This window comes from Podarcis cretensis (genome assembly GCF_951804945.1).
Source record: "Podarcis cretensis genome assembly, chromosome: 5".
Lineage (NCBI taxonomy): Eukaryota > Metazoa > Chordata > Lepidosauria > Squamata > Lacertidae > Podarcis > Podarcis cretensis.
The window spans coordinates 63,490,729-63,509,308 of NC_137174.1; the positions used below are offsets into that span (position 1 = coordinate 63,490,729).

Below are 18,580 nucleotides of genomic sequence, written 5' to 3' on the forward strand. Positions count from 1 at the left end.
TCAACAGCTGCCTCTTTCAAAATGACCAGGGTCACCTTCTCGTCAGATAAATGGTCAGCCACTTCCTGGAGCCAGTCACTCATCTCTCTCCGGGCAAAGAAATCCAAGGAGCAAGTAAAATTGTGGCAATCCTTACTCTCCAAGCACCTTGTTCATGTCCTCAGCCCATACCAATTGAAACTCACCTCACCCAACAAAATAGGACACAATGATTAACTAGACACCTCCTCAGACAGAATTTCAGAAACAGATGCATCTAAGCTGTGGGAAATGTGAACTATTTTATTGCCAAAGTGTTTAGAAAATATGCTACAGGAGGTCTCCAAGGGTTCACACACATCCTTTTGTGGGCCAAATTGGAGAAGGTCCAGGACCACTTGGAAGATCAAACGAACTATGCATTTAATCTTATAATCAAAGAATGTGCATGTCTCATCTGTGCTTTTCTCTTTAGAACTATAGATTTTCCCCCTCTTAATATGTAGAATCGTGCATATCTAATCGAGCTATTATTCAATCAGGTGAAACTAATACAATTAATTGACTAGGATTTCTGAAGTCGTGAGGCATTATACAAGTGTGTGTGTGTGTGTGTGTGTGTGTGTGTGTGAGAGAGAGAGAGAGAGAGAGAGAGAATGTATCTCATAGGTGCCAACTCCCTGGGGCCCTGGGTGCCCAAGCACCCACAAAATTCCCCATGAAGGGGCTCAGCACCCACACATTTTGATGCCAGGGCCATGCACACTGCATAACACCCATGGTCCCGGGCACCCACAGTCGCGGAGCCAAGCTGGCACTCCTAATGTATATACACATATATACGCTGACACACACATTTGTGCATATAAATGTAATTAAATTTCATTTCCTTGCTGTCAAGCAGAGCATGAACTGCCCACTGGTGCTCCCCAGTAACTGGCATTCAGAGGCATGCTGCCTCTTGAGCCTGGAAATGGCGCATAGCCATCCCCATTGAAAGCCTTATCCTCCATTATGATTCCCACCCAGCAAAGCTGACAGAGATTGACTATAAGACAAATACTGTGCAGTGGTACCTCAGGTTACGGACGCTTCAGGTTACAGACACTTCAGGTTATAGACTCCGCTAACCCAGAAATAGTACCTCAGTTTAAGAACTTCAGGATGAAAACAGAAATTGTGTGGCAGCAGTGCAGTGGTAGTGGGAGGCCCCATTAGCTAAAGTGGTACCTCAGGTTAAGAACAGTTTCAGGTTAAGAACGGACCTCCAGAATGAATTAAGTTCTTAACCCGAGGTACCACTGTATAGGTCAAACAGTTCTAAGGAATTGAAATATTCTTGTCACATGAGGGCATGAATAAGACCTTCCAGAACAAGAGCTTTCAGGATGGCTATTGTTTAATGGGGGGGGGGGGGTTGAGGGGACATTCATTGGGGAAATAGTGGAGGTGTGCAAGTATTCAGAGGAAACAGTTCAAACTGGAATCAGCTGTGGAATGATGCCAAAAGTGAATTCGCCCCCTAAACCTGACTGTGTGCTATTTCCCCTGCATTTGTTAAACTAGCAATTAATACCTGGGAACACCCTGTGAGCGTTCTATATATGGGAAACATATGGCAGTAATCCTTGGTAAAAACCTGTAGAGAGCTAGAAGGTAAATGCCCATAATTGTTGTGCTGATGGATATGACATTGTAACAATCTGGAAGCAGAGAGACCTGGTGTTTAGACACGCATAATATGAAGTATCAACAAAGTTTTTTTACAGGCTATTTACCTGTCAAAACACAGTTTATTGCTGGTGACAGGAGCCTTCTCAGATTGTCTTATCGAAACATTGGCATGTCCTAGCCAGCATTCCCCAGGGAGGGACAGCGTTAGTTTCTTCTGGGTGAAGCCTGTCCTCCTGCATTTGGACATGACAAGCCAGCGGGAATTGCCAAATTCCATTCCAATGTGCTTTATGGAAGAAGCTCCAAAAGCGAAAGCGAGATTCTGGGAGATGAGAAATCCCTTATCTGATAAGGCTTTATCTTGTAACCACAGGGAAAGGTGTGAGCTCAGTGGCAGACCACATGCTTTGCATGTAGACAGTCCCAGTTTCAGGACTCAGCATTTGGTAATGAAAACCCTGGAAAGTTGATTCTTCAACAATGATTCTTCAACATCAACTTCGTTGGACTGGTCATGTTGTGCGGATGCCCGATGATCGTCTTCCAAAGCAACTACTCTATTTTGAACTTAAAAAATGGAAAGTGTAACGCTGGTGGTCAACAAAAGAGATTTAAAGACTGTCTCAAGGCAAATCTAAAGAAAATGTAGTATAAACACTGACAACTGGGAAACACTGGCCTGCGAGCACTCCAGTTGGAGAACAGCCTTTACCAAAGGTGTCATGGGCTTTGAAGATACTCGAACTCAGGACGCAAGGGGAAAACGTGCTAAGAGGAAGGCATGCTTGGCAAATCCACACCGTGCTCAACTCCCACCCAGAAACCAATGTCCCCACTGTGGAAGGACGTGTGGATCCAGAATTGGCCTCCACAGTCACTTATGGACTCATTGTTAAAACCGTGTTTATGGAAGACAATCTTACTTGGCTATGAATGATCTTCAAAGAAAGAGAAAAAGAAGAATGAAAACCCTGGAAAGTTGCTGTCTGTCAGTGCAGACAGCCCTGAGCTAGATGCACCAGTAGTCTGACTCAGTTCTCCCTGTGTTCTTATACAAAACTGTGGGCGCAGCCACCAATGGTGCTGCTGCTTCGAACATGACCACATCATTGTCCCATCTTGCATGATCTCTCTCCAGCATGGCTGAGGACCTGACCATGCAGAAATAGAAAATTGGCTGCACAGGTGACATCAAAACCAATCTGCCAGTGAATACAGAGGAATGGTGGTGTGGAAAATGTCCAAATTATCCAGGTGAAACAAATGTTCCTACAGTAACAGTGCCACGAGGGAACTGTAGATAAGGCAGCAGCTTTGCAGTGGCCACCACACCACAGAGAAATCCATGAAAATATGGAAGAATCCTAGCATAGCAAAACACCATAGTATGTGTGCCAGATACCAATTCACATGGCAAAAATATATATATAATTTTACCAGAGTTAAAGTATTTTTTGGATAAGTACCGGTAGCTTAATTCATTTTTTTAAATGGAACCCGAGCACTGGAAAATGTCAGGGACCACACACCGATGGCTCTCATAATTAGAATTTGGGTAATCAAAAGCATTTAACACTCCTCACCAGGCTCCTCCTGCTGTTTTCGATAAACTTGCTGTGTCATTAATTACATCTTAAAATACATTAAGAGAGTGTGTGTGTGTGTGTGTATGTGTGTGTGTCACAGATTCTGGGAACTGCAGACCAGTAAGGAACAGGCTATCCAGACACTGCATAACAGTAAGATAGAGTGTTTGGCTTTGGAACAGACTTCTGAGGAAGTACCAATAAATTAATGAAAATGGCATTTTTGCAAATTATGTACACTTTGTCATTTTGCATTTGACACACTTGTAACAGAAATGAAAAACCTAGTTTGCCTGCTATGTGCATTCAACTGGCTTTCTCCCCATGAGATCTATATGGATACCTTAATAGAATCTGCAAGGGCACAACCCTTGTGACGAAGAAGAGCCATGTAGCTCAGTAGCATCAGGGTTGCATGTAGAGAGGTCATCATTTCAAATCCCTGGCATCTCCAAGCAGGGCACTCCCTGGCATCTCCAAGCAGGGCACTCCAGTCCTGTGAACCCCAACCAGTATCAGACAGGGATGATAGGAGTTGTAGTCCAAGAACGTCTGGAGAGCCACAGGCTCCCCATCCCTGGTGTAGCCAAGATTGAGCTACACCATTGTTTCCCAAACTTGGGTCTCCAGCTGTTTTTGGACTACAACTCCCATCATCCCTGGCTAGCATGACCAGTGGTCAGGGATGATGGGAACTGTAGTCCAAAAACAGCTGGAGACCCAAGTTTGGGAAACACTGAACGGGACCGATGATGTCATTCAGTATAAGGTCCTATGTTCTTATGATCCTTATACTGGAGTTTAGTGGGACTTCTTAGTAGGCACATATACACTATACTAAAAGCACAATTTGGTGTGTGTTTATTTCCTAGTAAGTCCCTCTGTGTTCCATTGAGTTGCTGGGTCAATATGCCTAGGTTTGCAGCCTTCGTTGGGAGTAGGCCTGAGTAAACACAGAGTATTAGGGTCCCTTTTGAAAAGATCCACACAATATTCTTTCCTGCCTTGCCCAGAACATTCAGTGAAAAACAAAAGACTCTTTTCTTGTCAGACCTCTCCCTTTCTCCTGGAGTCCGAGTAAACAGCTGGGTCATTTGCTGCCATACCCCAAAAGTCAATAAATAACGTTTATGGTAAACTACTTTTAATTAAAAGAAATGAGGTTAGAAGATTGCTTTGGATGCAAGAAGGGAAAGAAGGCCAAGTCATCGGTTGAGTAACAGGGTGGAGGTGCCACTTCCCCTATTTGAACAGAACTTCAGGATCAATGTATTTGGGAAGGAAAATGCCTAGTGAAGCCACATGACTGCATCTCATCTGGCAACAAATGTTTGTCAAAGAGAGAAGAGTAGTTCTCAATACACAGTCTGGCTTTCCCACATTAATACATAAAACAACAATCATGTGATGCAATCAAATACAAGCAAAAAAAATCTAATTCAGAACATCTTCACTATAACCTTTCCAGTCTCCACCATTTTGAAAAATAAATAATCTTTCAACTTGTACTTTTTTGTCAATTAAAAAAAAATCTTAAACTATATTTGCAATTGCACTTTAATGAAACACTGTTTTAGTGTAATTTTTTTTAAAAGTATTTTTAAATTAATGGTATATTTGAGGATTTTACAATTGATTCCATTTATAATCAGGCTTATTCCCTCCCCCGTTTAATGTTATATTTTACTTCTAATGTTAAACCTTTTTGAGTTAGTCATTCAATCGCTCCAAGGTTTTTAAAGCATTGTACTGTACTGAAGATTTAAATTTTTTTTTAATAATCCAAAAAGTTTTGTTTCAAACGTCAGGCTCCGGTGACTCAACCTTTCCCTACCCACAGCAACAATACATCGCCTAGTCCAGGTGGAACATAGCAGAATGAACACACACAAAAAGCCCTAGAACATCCAAAGTGTGGGAAATGAATTGCAATTCCACATGCAGCTTACAGCAGGAAGGTGCTGGACACAATCCTGAGCATGTCTACTTAGAAGCAGGTCTTGCTGGGCTCAATGGTGTTTACCACCAGTTAAGAATGAATAGGATTGCAGCCTTAAGGGTCATTCCAGATGTCTGGCCAGCAGTGGCGTGCTTGGCAGAGCAATGCAGCCACCTTTGCTTCCACAGCCCCACTGCTCATATCAACCAGAGAAAAGTTCCCTTTTGCTACAGCAGCTACTACCAACAGGCGATACTGTGCTGGAGGTGCACTCAGTCTCCTGACCTCCCTTGACGCTAGGACTGGATGTATCTGCCAATTTCTATTTTTCATTTTTTCCAGTCTTAAGTTCAGTTCCCTACATTTCTGCATCAGTTTGCAAAAGATTTTTTTTAAGCCCTCATGAAAATTCAACAGGATTGTAGTGAAAATTTCTTATAAGGTATGCAGTGATAAAAACTTTTTTTTTTGAAAGCAGTTTCTCTAATATATTGCATTTTATATGTCATTTTCACTAACATATACATTTCCCCAAATATACACATTTTTGTATGCATTATTTTGTTTGTAGACCTGCATTGCAAAATTCAGAGAAGTGCAATTTCAAAGGATAACTGTTCTCATCTCCACACAATACATTTAAAGCCCCCCCCCCATGTTGGGAACTGTAGTTTTTTAAGAGGGTCTGGAGATTGATACGACATGTGGGATAAAGCACAGTCCCCATGAATTTTTTGGAGGGAGCCATGCACTTATAATGTATGGTTAGGATGTGTGACCTGTAATTTCAATTTGCAGATATTTTTGGAAGGCGAGAATTAGGTAGGCATGCATTAAAATGTGAAGCAAGCTGAGTTTCCCCAGCCCTATCTTACACACCATCTTTTGGGGATTTCTGCTTGCTACTGCTGGCAGGGATGCTACTGGCAGCAGCTCCCACCCACGATTTGGGTGGCTGCATTGGGGTGCTCCTTGCAGGTGGGACTTCCCCACTGGCAGAGGCAAGCAGAACTGGGCAAGGCAGGGCAGAAGGACTTCTCCACTCCCTCCAGCACAGCAGATTGAGGGACCGGACTTGCAACTAAGGTTAGCGCAACAAAACTCATTTCCTTAAAATGCATCTTTAGGATGGTGCATGGTAACCAAATCCAAACAAAACAGTAGGCTTCAGTTCTGGAGTGGTGGTGCTGGGGAAAACGAATTGTAATTATGGGAGGGAATCCTGGATCGAGCCCCCACCTTCCCCCTTCTGCCAAACACACTGCAATTAAGAGTGCAAAATTCCTGAGCGTCCTCCACATAATTTCTGAAAGCGCCGACTTCAAAGACTTGAAAAGTGGGAAAGAGGTACTGCGGCTCACTGACGAAGGGATATAATTATAGCTGAAAGAGGGGGAAAGGGAGAGAGAGAAACGCACACCAGAGCTCAGAGTGCGATCAAGGGGTTGCTCATCATCGTCATCACACACAGCTTCCCTTTTCTATTTATCTTCTGCTTTTTGTAAGCAGAGGCCTCTATTTACAGACGCACAACCCTATTAGGAACAAAGGCACATTCTGTTTGATGTGAATCAAATGTAGCCTATAAAAGGGAAGTCTGTGCCAGGTTCTTCTCTGGTAACATGTTGTTTTCTTCTTAGCTCTTTGATACTTTGGCTGTGTTTAACTTCCCTCCCTGCTCCCCATTTCTGGTGACGAGGCAGGCAAAGATACATTACTGACCCTACCCCACCCTACCTGCCTCCATGTGCAACAAACCCAACCCAGCACCCCATGAACAATTAAGCATAAGCCTTCTGTGGTTTGTGCCACAAACACAGTGGGTTAACCAAGGTTAGATGGGGTTCCATCCAAATGAAAGTCCGGGGAACCAATGTGACCATCATGGGCGACTAGTCCTCATGAATAAATGCATTGCCAAACAACTATCGTGTGGGTCACCCAGCCTCTCTGTGTAGCACTTTTTGCCTGTTTTTGAGACTTCTTTTCTCCCCAAATAAACACAGGAACAAATGAAGCTGTGTTATACAACATTGGACCATTGGTCCATCAAGCTTCCAGCAACAGTTAGTGGGCTGGGGTGGAGTGTGGTGGCACTGCTTAACTGCCTTCCCAACATGGAGGTCACCACCATTAACCAAGGGTGGGGAGGCCAGTGCAGCAGAAGTGTCAGGTTGGCACTGTGCCAACTGCCCCTGCCCATGACACCCTCCCTCTCTTGGTTACCAGCAGAGACCTCCTCGCTGGAAAAGCAGACAAGCAACACCCCCTCCCCGCCAACCACTACTGCTAGCTTGGTAATGTCTATTCTGACTGGCAATAACTTTCCCAGCTCTATAATATCCTTTGAGGTGAGGCAGTATCTAAAGTTTGGTTTCACCATAGTTCTATAAACGCATGATTCCACTGGCTGTTTGATTTTCAGTTCCTTCCCTATGGCATGGAATTCACCTTTTCCACAGCTGCCAGCCACAAACTGGGGTGACCTCTTCATTGAGCTCTATCCCCTGAGGTCTCGTTCCTAGGCAGTCACCTCAGTTTCAGACCCCATGAGCATATATGTGAAATTAAGTAATGTTTATGCTTACACTCGTTTACATTGAACTGCATTTGCCGTTTTACTACCCATTCACGCAATTGGGATAAATCTTTATGAAGCTCTTCACAATCTCTTTTTGTCTTAACCATCATGAGCACTCGGGTTTCATCAGGAAACCTGTCTACCTCACTGGTCACCCCTAACTCTTTAATAACATCTCCTTTAGATTATTCATCTCCTCTCTCTCTTTCCCAGAAAAATAAGTTAGTTTATCCCAGGAGGCAATTGCAGAGTGGAGTTTTATTTTGTTTGGCGTGTTCTCTTATCTATTACTTTATATTTATTGTTAGTCACTTCATAACAGAAGCCGCATATATACAGTTGTTAAATGTGGGTAGAAAGCTCCCTGTACCTCCATTAATTCTCTGCTGTCCACAGGACATTCTCCTTGAGATCACTGCCTTCCTGCACTTTTCCTTTCATCGGCTGGGATTTTCTTATACCCTCTCCTTCTCAGAGTATCCCTGGATTGATAAAATCCAGACTGAGGGATGGGAAAGTGTGAGAAGGCAGTGATTTAGAGGAGAATGTCATATGGAAAATTAGAAAAGTGGAAAATTAATGGAAGTACAGGAAGTGGACTATCCACATTGAACCAAAGTATGGATGAGCCTGTAGTTCTCTGGGTGTCATACAACTCTTAATTCAAAATTTAAATTAACCAAACAAATTATGCAAATCAAAAACGCCAACATCAGCAATCAGCACGAGCAAGCAAATGAAGTAACACAAACTTTAAAAAAAAAAAAAACCAACCAACTGCCATCTACAGCAGAGACTTAGAAAACCAATCCTTGGTTTTCTAGCATTATCTTTACAATAGCATTATCTTTACAAAGTAGTGAGGTTAAAACAGTATAAAAAGGCAATGTTTCTTCAGACTTCAAACAATCCATTTTCTACCACCATCAAAGCTAAAATAAGAATACAGCACATACTTTATTAACCCAATCCATTTCAGATTAATATTGAACTTTCCAACCACAAAGTTAGCCCGAACTTTTCATCTTATATTTGAGGATTAATTACCCTTTAGTTTCTGACTTGGGAGTTTGTAATACTTTCCACTCTCACAGAACGGATTACACCATATCCTTCATAAAACCTCTCTCTTTGTTTTCCTGTATAAATCATTATTAAGTCAGCTGTGGAGGGGGGAAGGGTGCATTGGCAGTTGTGACTCCTCTGTGCAAACAAGAGCAAGACAGGAAAGCAAGCTTTTATAGTCTTGCTTTTGGCCTCAGGAGCTATTATTTGTAGCTCTTCAAGACTGGTTCCAAGTGAGGTCAAAGGGAAATATTACACATTGCAATTGCTCTCAGAAAGCTGCCAAAATGACAGGAGGAACTACAAATTGTCAGCTACAAATTGTCAAGCAGCAGGAACAAGCCAGCCAGCCAGCCTGCCTGCCTGCCTGCCTATAACATCACATGTAAGGAAGTGACTGGCAGGTGTGAAGGGTAGACAATCTCTGTTACTCTCAGAACCTGTGACTCCTCTGTTTCCATTTGTTTGTTTACTGCATTTATATTCCACCTTTAATCCCTCATTTAATCCCCATGACAACCTCGTGAGGTAGGTTAGCTGAGAGGCAGTGACCAGCCCAAGCACACCTAGGGAGAGCTTCATGGCCGAGTGAAAATTCAAACTCTGGTCTCCCCAGTCTTAGTGCAACAGGTATGAATGGGGCCAAGTACTTCCCATCTGAATCCTTCCTCCATATTTCACAAATGCTGATTCTCCTAGTGTGATTTGCATGAATGCACATCTGAGCCTTGCATTTCTCATGTTAAGATTGTTGGATACATATTAATGCCACATACACAAGATGACACCAGGGTATTCTTTGCCAATTGAGCAGAATTAGGCACCTCCAGTTCTATCTTTTTCATGATCAGACTGGGGTGGGTTAGAATCTTACTTCATCCTTAAACATTAATCGAAAAGGTAGAATAAATCTGACCATTATTTTCTACTCTTTAACCTTTCCGACTGTGTGTGCAACAGGATGACTAAAGGATGATAAGGAATCATTTTCTACTCTGCCTTAAGAGATCTTAAGTATTCATCTGCCCCCAAGGCCTGAGGTTCACTGCTCTAGACTTTGGCATTTGCAAGGGAAGTATGTGTCTCCTCTGTGTCACAAATGCTCTCAATATCTATTAAGTCAAAGGGTTCTCTAGTTCCCAGGGGCATTTCCTATATACAAGCTGCAGAAACCAGCAGGGTTTGGCAATGACTGGTGTCAATGGGTGGGAGTAACACCACCATAAGCAAGATTCCAGGAGCAGCAGGCCGCAGTGCTCATGACAGAGTTCAGAGGCCCCAGAGCCTGTGTGAATAAAAGAGTTATACCTCCAGTGTCGAAAGTGTGGGATAGCCAGCCTCACATAACCAACATACTTAAATCTAATTAATGCATGAAGGGGTTAATACCATAGAGTAAACTGTCCTGCCAAGTTTAGTGAGAGGTCACTTCCGCTTACTCTGGGAGGCAATGGGTAATCAAGCCTATTCTATTGTCTACCTGATGTCCTGAACCCCTGGCCTACCTGGCAGTAAGTCAGTATGCCAAGTCCAAAGTCTAGGGGTCAAGCCACACAAGCAAAGTCCAAGGTCAGGAAACACATTCTGGGGTCAATCCAAGTAGCCACATCTGAAGTCCCACAGTCAGGATACAATCCAGAGTCAAACCTGAAGCACAATCCCATAACGGTCCAGGAACATCCAAGCCAAGGGCCATCAACATGGGCAGTTGAGCAAACCCAGCACCTCAGATCTGTTTCCTTTTTGTACTTTGCACGCTGATTTCAGCATCTGGGCTTGATGAGGCATGTGACCCTCACCTGTTCTAAGCCTACTTCAGTTGAGGAATCACACCCCTCCCCCCAGAGCTAGTGAGCTCCATCTGGCCAGCTAGGGAGCTGGACTGTGGGCCCTTGCCTGCCTCAGCTTCCTAGAGTGCCACTCCTGCTGCTCCCTATGCCTCAGAGCCTGCCACATTTGTGGGGACAGGGACCCCTCTGGGTCTGGCTCCTGCTTCTCCTGTACATTGACCTCCATTCCCTTGTCATCGTCCATCACTCTGTGAGTACCTTTTTCTCCACCCCCACCCCCCATTTGCCCCCATGTATTCCAGTCCCAGCTACAACACTTACTGGGATCCTCTTCCTCTTCTTCCTCCTCCCTGTCATTCTGCCAATTCATGACACCTCTCACAATACCAATAATTTAGGAAGTTTTACTGCTGTAACCAAGCCACATTTTACTGCCTGTGCAACTTTTTCTGAATGCTGTATGGAAAAGCCCATGAACCACCAGACCCTTGAAGAGTTTGTAACTAACCCAATTTTTAACTTGCCAAACATGTGGTCTTTTCCTATACTGGGGGAATAGGGAAGTATTGGAACTCACAAGGGCATATTTTAAAGGTCTAACAGAGTATATTTCCACATTCAGGTAGGTAGCTGTGTTGGTCTGACACAGTCAAAATAAAAAATTAAAAAATAGTCCAGTAGCACTTTAGAAACCAACTAAGTTTGTTCTAGGTATAAGCTTTCGTGTGCATGCAAAATTTGTATCTTGGCACCCAGAAATTCTTCCCTTCCATATCTATATATATTTTTCCTTGAACCAACACAAAGGGCATAGGAAAGCTGAAATTAGATGACAGGGACAGGAAACAGTGTCTAAAGGATAAAAATGGTCATTTGTGCGTTGTTCTGCATACCTCCCATACTATGATGTATGGCTATAAATATTTATTAGGCACCCAGAAACAGGAGCTCAAACAAAGGGAACTAAATGAAACCACAGGGCACCAATCAATACTCCAATTTTCCAAGCTATGCAAGGGGTTGTGCTTCAGGAGTTGAAAGTTGTACAGATTGGCTCAGATGGGCCCCAGCACACTGCGAAGGCAGTCTTGTTGGCCATATTTCTTGCTGGCATGAATGCTGGCAAAATGTTAATACTTTTATATCCTTTAAAAAAAATAGAAGTTCCTCAAACCCCACCCTCACAAACGCATTAAAAAATAATGAGGCGCTTAGTTCAGAAAGACAGGCTGTATTTTTACTTTATTGGGATTTTATGAGGAACAGTTCATTAAACCATGTGCTACTTGTAGCTAATGAGCTTGCATCTGAGGCTTCTTTGGGCAACAGGGACGAGAAAGACCGAACTTGGCATTTTAATTAGTTCAAAATGTCTGCTATGCTCATACACTCAGAAAAGTCATAGAATCATAGAATCATAGAGTTGGAAGAGACTACAAGGGCCATCGAGTCCAACCCCCTGCCAAGCAGGAAACACCATCAGAGCACTCATGACATATGGTTGTCATAAAACTGCAGGGTATTACAATAATCCTGCCAATGTTCTTATCTGTTTACAATTTACCTGTAAATATTCAATAAATAAGTCAAGCAGAGTCTTGTTTAATATGGACAATTATTATGATGCCATGGGTGAACCTTGACAACGTTTAAGTTTGGGCACCTCAACTTTCAGAAACATACATATGGCACATGAAAAAAATTACAAAGCAGAGAGCCCACTTTAAATATGGCAGGAGACAAGACTTGACAGCTGAGTGAGCCATCAAGTTGCTGGTACACTTAAGGGCGATCTACTTTCACACCTCTCCATTCTTAAGGAAATCAGCCCTGAGTGCTCACTGGAAGGACAGATAGTGAAGCTGAGGCTCCAATACTTTGGCCACCTCATGAGAAGAGAATCATAGAATCATAGAGTTGGAAGAGACCACAAGGGCCATCGAGTGCAACCCCCTGCCAAGCAGGAAACACCATCAGAGCACTCCTGACATATGGTTGTCAAGCCTCTGCTTAAAGACCTCCAAAGAAGGAGACTCCACCACACTCCTTGGCAGCAAATTCCACTGTCGAACAGCTCTTACTGTCAGGAAGTTCTTCCTAATGTTTAGGTGGAATCTTCTTTCTTGCAGTTTGGATCCATTGCTCCGTGTCCGCTTCTCTGGAGCAGCAGAAAACAACCATTCTCCCTCCTCTATGTGACATCCTTTTATATATTTGAACATGGCTATCATATCACCCCTTAACCTCCTCTTCTCCAGGCTAAACATGCCCAGCTCCCTTAGCCGTTCCTCATAAGGCATCGTTTCCAGGCCTTTGACCATTTTGGTTGCCCTCCTCCGGATACGTTCCAGTTTGAAGACTCCCTGGAAAAGATGGAGGGCACAAGGAGAAGGGGACGACAGAGGACGAGATGGTTGGATGGTGTTCTCGAAGCTACCAGCATGAGTTTGACCAAACTGCGGGAGGCAGTGGAGGACAGAAGTGCCTGGCGTGCTCTGGTCCATGGGGTCATGAAGAGTCGGACACGACTAAATGACTAAACAACAACAACAACACTTTCACACAGCTGTGTATACGCACAGCGCTGGAAAATAAATAGATTCAAACCAGGAAATGGCAGAGTCCTCATGACTCATGAGGAGACCCTCCCTGGAGCCCAAAGAGGACTTCAGTGAGAGCAGAGGAAACTCCAGAGAGACCTGAGTGGGGCTTTTTGTGGGCTGCTAACCTTCCCTGCTGCTTTCCCACATGTCCTCCAGCCTCCAGTTGGCCGCAGATCTTCAACTCTAGTCAAAGAGAGAGTTGTGTGGTGAGAGATAGGGTAGGGAGAGAGAGCTGGAGAGCTGAGGAAAATAGGCTGAGGAAGATAGAGGGGTTTTTTAAGAGAGTGCTCCCTACTTATGCAATTTTCGCTTATGGGCACGGGGTCTCGGAATGTAACCCCTGTGCAAGTGGGGGGGGGGGATGCCTGTATTCGGGCCTGTTTATCTTATGTTGGAGATCTGATCATGCTGCAGCGAAGAATTTGCTATCAATCTTCCCTTTATGTCAAGTGTGCAGTTTGTTTGATCCTTTGGATACAACTTCCATCAGCCCCAGCAAGCATGGCCAATGGCAAGGGATGATGGGATTTGTAGTTCAGCATAATCTGGAGGGCAAAAGGTTCTCCATGCCTGCTTTGTCTTTCAACACACATAACAAACTTAGAGCAGTGTTTCCCAACCTTGGGCCTCCAGCTGTTTTTGGACTACAACTCCCATCATCCCTAGCTAGCAAGACCAGTGGTCAGGGATGATAGGAATTGTAGTTCAAAAACAGCTGGAGGCCCAAGGTTGGGAAACACTGACTTAGAGGATAACTCATATATAGATGTATCTATATAGATGTTCCTCCTCATTGTTTTGCCGCAAAGCAGCTTACAAAAAATAAAGTGAAAAACAAGCAGATCAACACAGTAATGAAAATGGTAAAAGCAGCAGTAAAACCAAGTGGACCACCAACAGGGCAAAATGCAATTTAAAAGTACAGAAAATGGATATACCCACTAAAAGCATGTGTGAAGAGGGCAAACTTTGCATGATAACAAAAGGAAAATAAAAAAAGTTCCCCCCCTTGATACGTTGGGGGAAGGAGCTATTCAGTTTGGGGGGCCACACTGCCTCATTTCCAATTGGTGCATATTCTGTAGCTTCCTGCTAAAATCCCATAACTTTTCATAGCACAAATGTATTTTGGGGGGGAGGTCCCACTCTTGCTGCACTAGAGCCCCTCCAGATGCATCCGCAGAACTTGTGACTCACAGGTTTCTGTGAGTGATCTATAGTTCCCAGTGCTGCCTTCATGCTGTGACTATATTCCTGTTGGCCACCGTCTCCCTCGCCCTGGGGCAGTCCAGTGTGGGAAGGGCTCAATTCAATGGTAGGAAAGCCGCAGTGGCATCTGACGCCTTGAGGTCCAGACATACAACAATCTGTACCTAATTTGGAATTTGGATCATTGTTATTTTTTATGTCCAGAGGATGTCTGGGAAATCTGAATGAATAGCAGATCATACTCTTGGTGGTTGTCGTCTTTGCTCATCTCTGTTATTGGAACTGAGATTTCCAACGTTGCTGTAATTTTAACAAAAGCGCAGCATCTTCAAGGCTTATCCTCAGACAATTCAGTTGCTCTTGCAAAATTTCCAACATTAGATGGGCAATGTGTTAACACTCGGGACCGCCTATAGGTGAACTGAGGGAGAGAAAAAAGCAAATAAATCAGGCCCTCGAGGTCTTTTTTGGTGGCCCTTGGCAACATTTCACATGCCCCCCCGGCCCTGAACTGCCTTCCAAAGCCAGGTAAGCATGGCGCTGGGCTTTGGGAAGGAGGCATGAGGGCTCTGGCAGGGTCCTAGAGCCCTCTTCCTCCTTCCCAAAGCCTAGTTAGTGTTTTCCCAGATTTTGGAAGGATATGAAAGGGCTCTAGGTCCCTGTCAGAGCCTCATGGCTTCCCAAAGCCCAGCACCTCAGCTGGCTTTGGGAAGGCAGCACAAGAACTTGGGTTTTTCACCTCACTCCCTACCACCACGTGAAAAAGTAGTGTGTGGCCTACAGGCTCTGTGTCAAAGTACTTTTGCAGCCCACTTGGTATGAAAAGTTGGGCTGCCTTGGTCTAAATCTATGCATATCCTGGCTTCTTGTTCCCCGCACTTTTGCCCCCAGCTGAGCTCAACACACTCCTGCAAAGCCCTCCCATGAGCTTTGTTCTTCTCCAGCAAAGCCACCATCCGTCACAACTTGAAGACTGTACTGTAGCGTTCCAAACCACAACTGAAATACATATTACAGCCACTTCCAGAGATGTCGACGATTTCTTCCAGATAGCTGCCTTGCGCTGTCGTGCTCTGAACACCCAAAGTATGGACGACTGCCATTTGCGGCTTCATTGCAAATCTTTAGCTGGAATTCATTTGCAACATTTGCCTGTGAATACCAACCCAGCTTGCTAGAAGATATTCATATGATCAGGATTCTGAGATGCCTGAAGCCTTGCTACATGCATTGCAGAGTAATGGGAGGATTTGGGGTTAGGAATAATTAACGGCACAGAGGAGGTCCACATCCTGAAATGCTCTGTTTTCTTTTCCCATTGTCTTGTTGTCTGTGTGCTCCTAAGTCTGCTCTCTTTTCCCACCAGGGTTCCTATAATTTTAAAAGCTGAGCAAAAGGCAAATATATTACCAGCTGTACCCTTTTCACAATGTGGAGCCTACCATGGTTGGAAACTTTGTACCTGATCCATTGTTCTGCTCATGCAGCATCTTAAGAGCTGAAAAGCCCAGTCAGAGTAGGGAGGGAGTAAGGCAACAACAATAAAATGAGTAAGAAAAAATACCTTACTTTGGTGGATGCTTTTCTTTAACAATAAATAGAGCACCTCAGGGGGGAGGAATCCCGAGCCTCCCTCCCTCCTGGATCATCCTTCTTTGCAGTCAATTAGCTTATGTCACTTCCCCTCACCTTGGGAGGAAATGGGCAGCCAAGCCTTTTGTTGTACTCAGTCTAAATGCGAATTTGATATGTGAGGAGCCCCAAGCTGTTCCTTCCAGCCGCATGGCTTTAACCAGCCTCTTTTGTTTCAGACAATAATGGAGTTTGAAACCAATGTTTTCCTATACTGATAGTATAGGAATGTTTACCAAGTTGTATCCAAGCAACATCTTACTGCCTGTGCAACGTTTTCTGACCGCTGTATGGGAAAGCACAAAAACCTGGCCTTTAAATGGTTTTGTAAGTAAACCATTTTATAACTGTGGTCTATCTGTGTGCTAGGGGAAGTGGGAAACTGGAAGGAGCTCTTAAAAGAGACGTTTTGGAATTCACTGAAAAGGGCACATTTTAAGGTTTTGCAGCCTATATTTCCATGCTGTATGTTTTACCATTTTAAATCTCTGCAAGGGTTCTCTCACTTGCCCCAAACTTGGATCTTGTCAGCCAGAATTCCCAACATGCTTTGCATTCAAAAAGTGCCTGGTTCAATTCCTGGCATCTCCAGCTAAGATTGGGAAGGACTCCCACCTGACAATAAGGAGAGCCAGTCAGTGACAATACTGTGCTAGATGGACCAATTGTTCTTCTGACTTGTACAAGGCAGCTTCCTATATTGCTTTCCTGGAACAGACAGTTGTGTCAGTCTTGTCATGGTCAGACCATTGTCTTGTAGAAGCTCAGATGTCTGTGGCACAAAGCCTTCCATTTCTGGGTCTGATTGGAATGTTATGCTCTGGAAATTGATGAATCCCCTTGGTTTCCAGCACAGCATGTATGCAGGCCGGTGGTGGAGAGGGAAGGATCTAGTCATAGACCTTTTTGTTGAGACTCAGGATGCTAATCAGGGCTGTTCCCTGTCAAGAACAGCCTGGAAGAAGTATTTGAACGGGTCCAAATTCACCACGATGGTGCAAAACGAATTGGCACAGAATGGTGCCCATGTTCTTCCTAGGCATTCATTTATTATCTTCCAAGGAAACAGTTCCCATTGTTAAAGAACTGCATTCTCATTTTTGTGGCCACAGTAATTGGAGACCTTGCAGCTCTGTCTCTAATTCTACTGTTTTAATTTTAATGAGCTTCTCAAGCTGTATGTTTTCTCGCACTTTTCTCATCCCACCCCACCCGTCTCACAGCCGCCGCCTCATCTCAGGGAAATCCACAGCTTCACCAACCTCAAAGTGAATATCTCTGTGTGTACATATCACACATTTACATTTAAAGCGCATGATTTATCCCAAATAATCATGTGAGCTGGAGTGTACCTTTCACAGTGCTGCAATTCAAAATGTCCTAATACTGCAGTTCCCAGGACTCTTTGGAGAAAGCTAGGTGCTCTACATGTGGTTTTTAATGCCTGGTTTGTACGCAGCTTAAACCCAGCAGCATCAGTTTCCTTTGTTTTCTGTGCATAGATTCCAAATTGAGTTTTGGCAGCATTTAGACAGGCAGCTAACTCCCTTCAACTGCAGCAATATTGGTGGTGTGAAGCACTGCCTAGTTATTTCAGAATCCCTTTTTTTCTGCAAAACTCTGGTGGGTGGGAATAATTACAGAGCCGGGAAGACAAGGCACATAACACACGCACATGGCTCTATCTTAATCTAGGCTTGCAGCATCACGGTAGATGAGATGATGATTTCAGGTGCACACAAAAGCTGAGCTCCTCCTCCTCCTGCTCTTTATCTGCCATGCCCTCTGAACACTGGCTCTGCTGGAGAGGGAAATTCCTTTGCTTAAACATTAAAACCCAACCTCAAGAGGGCTGGGCAAAAGATGAAAAGCTCCCCAAGGCAGTACTTCTCCTCCTCTTTTTCAGGCTAGTTTCCATTTAAATGTCTGCAAAGGCAGCCTCCTGCTGTTGCTTATTTTGTGGCTGGTGGGAGGTCTCTTTCTCCCTGCGTCTTCAGGATGGGGCATTTCAGCAACTAGACACCAGAAAGCCACTTTCTGGCTTTCCTCTGCTGATTCTGTTTGTGCTTCCCTTTGGGGAGAATGCCTCTTACCTTGCAGCCTAATAATAGCAGCTGGCTAAGCCTGGACAAGTGGTTTTAGGTGGCACTGGGAGGAAAGCCTGATGAGGAGAAGCAGAGAGAAGGAGGATTCAGACTGTGGTCACCAGCCTGATACAACCCCTTCTTCTAGGAGGGGCAGGAACCTTGGAGGGCTGGGTCACTCCTTGTAGGTGCCCCCCAACAAGATGTTCCTGTAAGGTCTCTGAATGACCCAAGAGCAGAGGTTTAGGATATGAGGAGATTAGATGATGACCAGGAGTGACAAAGTTCTCCGATGTCTGCTCTGCTAATGGTCTGGGCTGTGCTTCTGCACTGGGGGATTGAGCAGACCCTGGCCAGAGGAGGAAAGTCATGGGAGCACTGCACAGGTAAGAAGGGCTGGGGTGTCAGTACTGGGGTGGTTGGCTACACTTCATCCTC

General features: G+C 44.3%; 1 protein-coding gene across 2 annotated transcripts in view; it reads left to right on the plus strand.

The window, feature by feature from the left end:
- Positions 1–17,958: 17,958 nt before the first annotated feature.
- TSPEAR (thrombospondin type laminin G domain and EAR repeats) overlaps positions 17,959–18,580 on the plus strand; it is a 35,119-nt gene continuing 34,497 nt past the window's right edge. The window contains exon 1 of one of the 2 annotated variants that reach the window (XM_079977211.1): positions 17,959–18,528. In XM_079977211.1, the coding sequence (XP_079833337.1) occupies positions 18,435–18,528 (94 nt within the window). In that variant the 5' untranslated portion in view covers positions 17,959–18,434. The remainder of the gene's footprint in view (positions 18,529–18,580) is intronic. The other variant, XM_079977212.1, reaches the window with a different exon arrangement.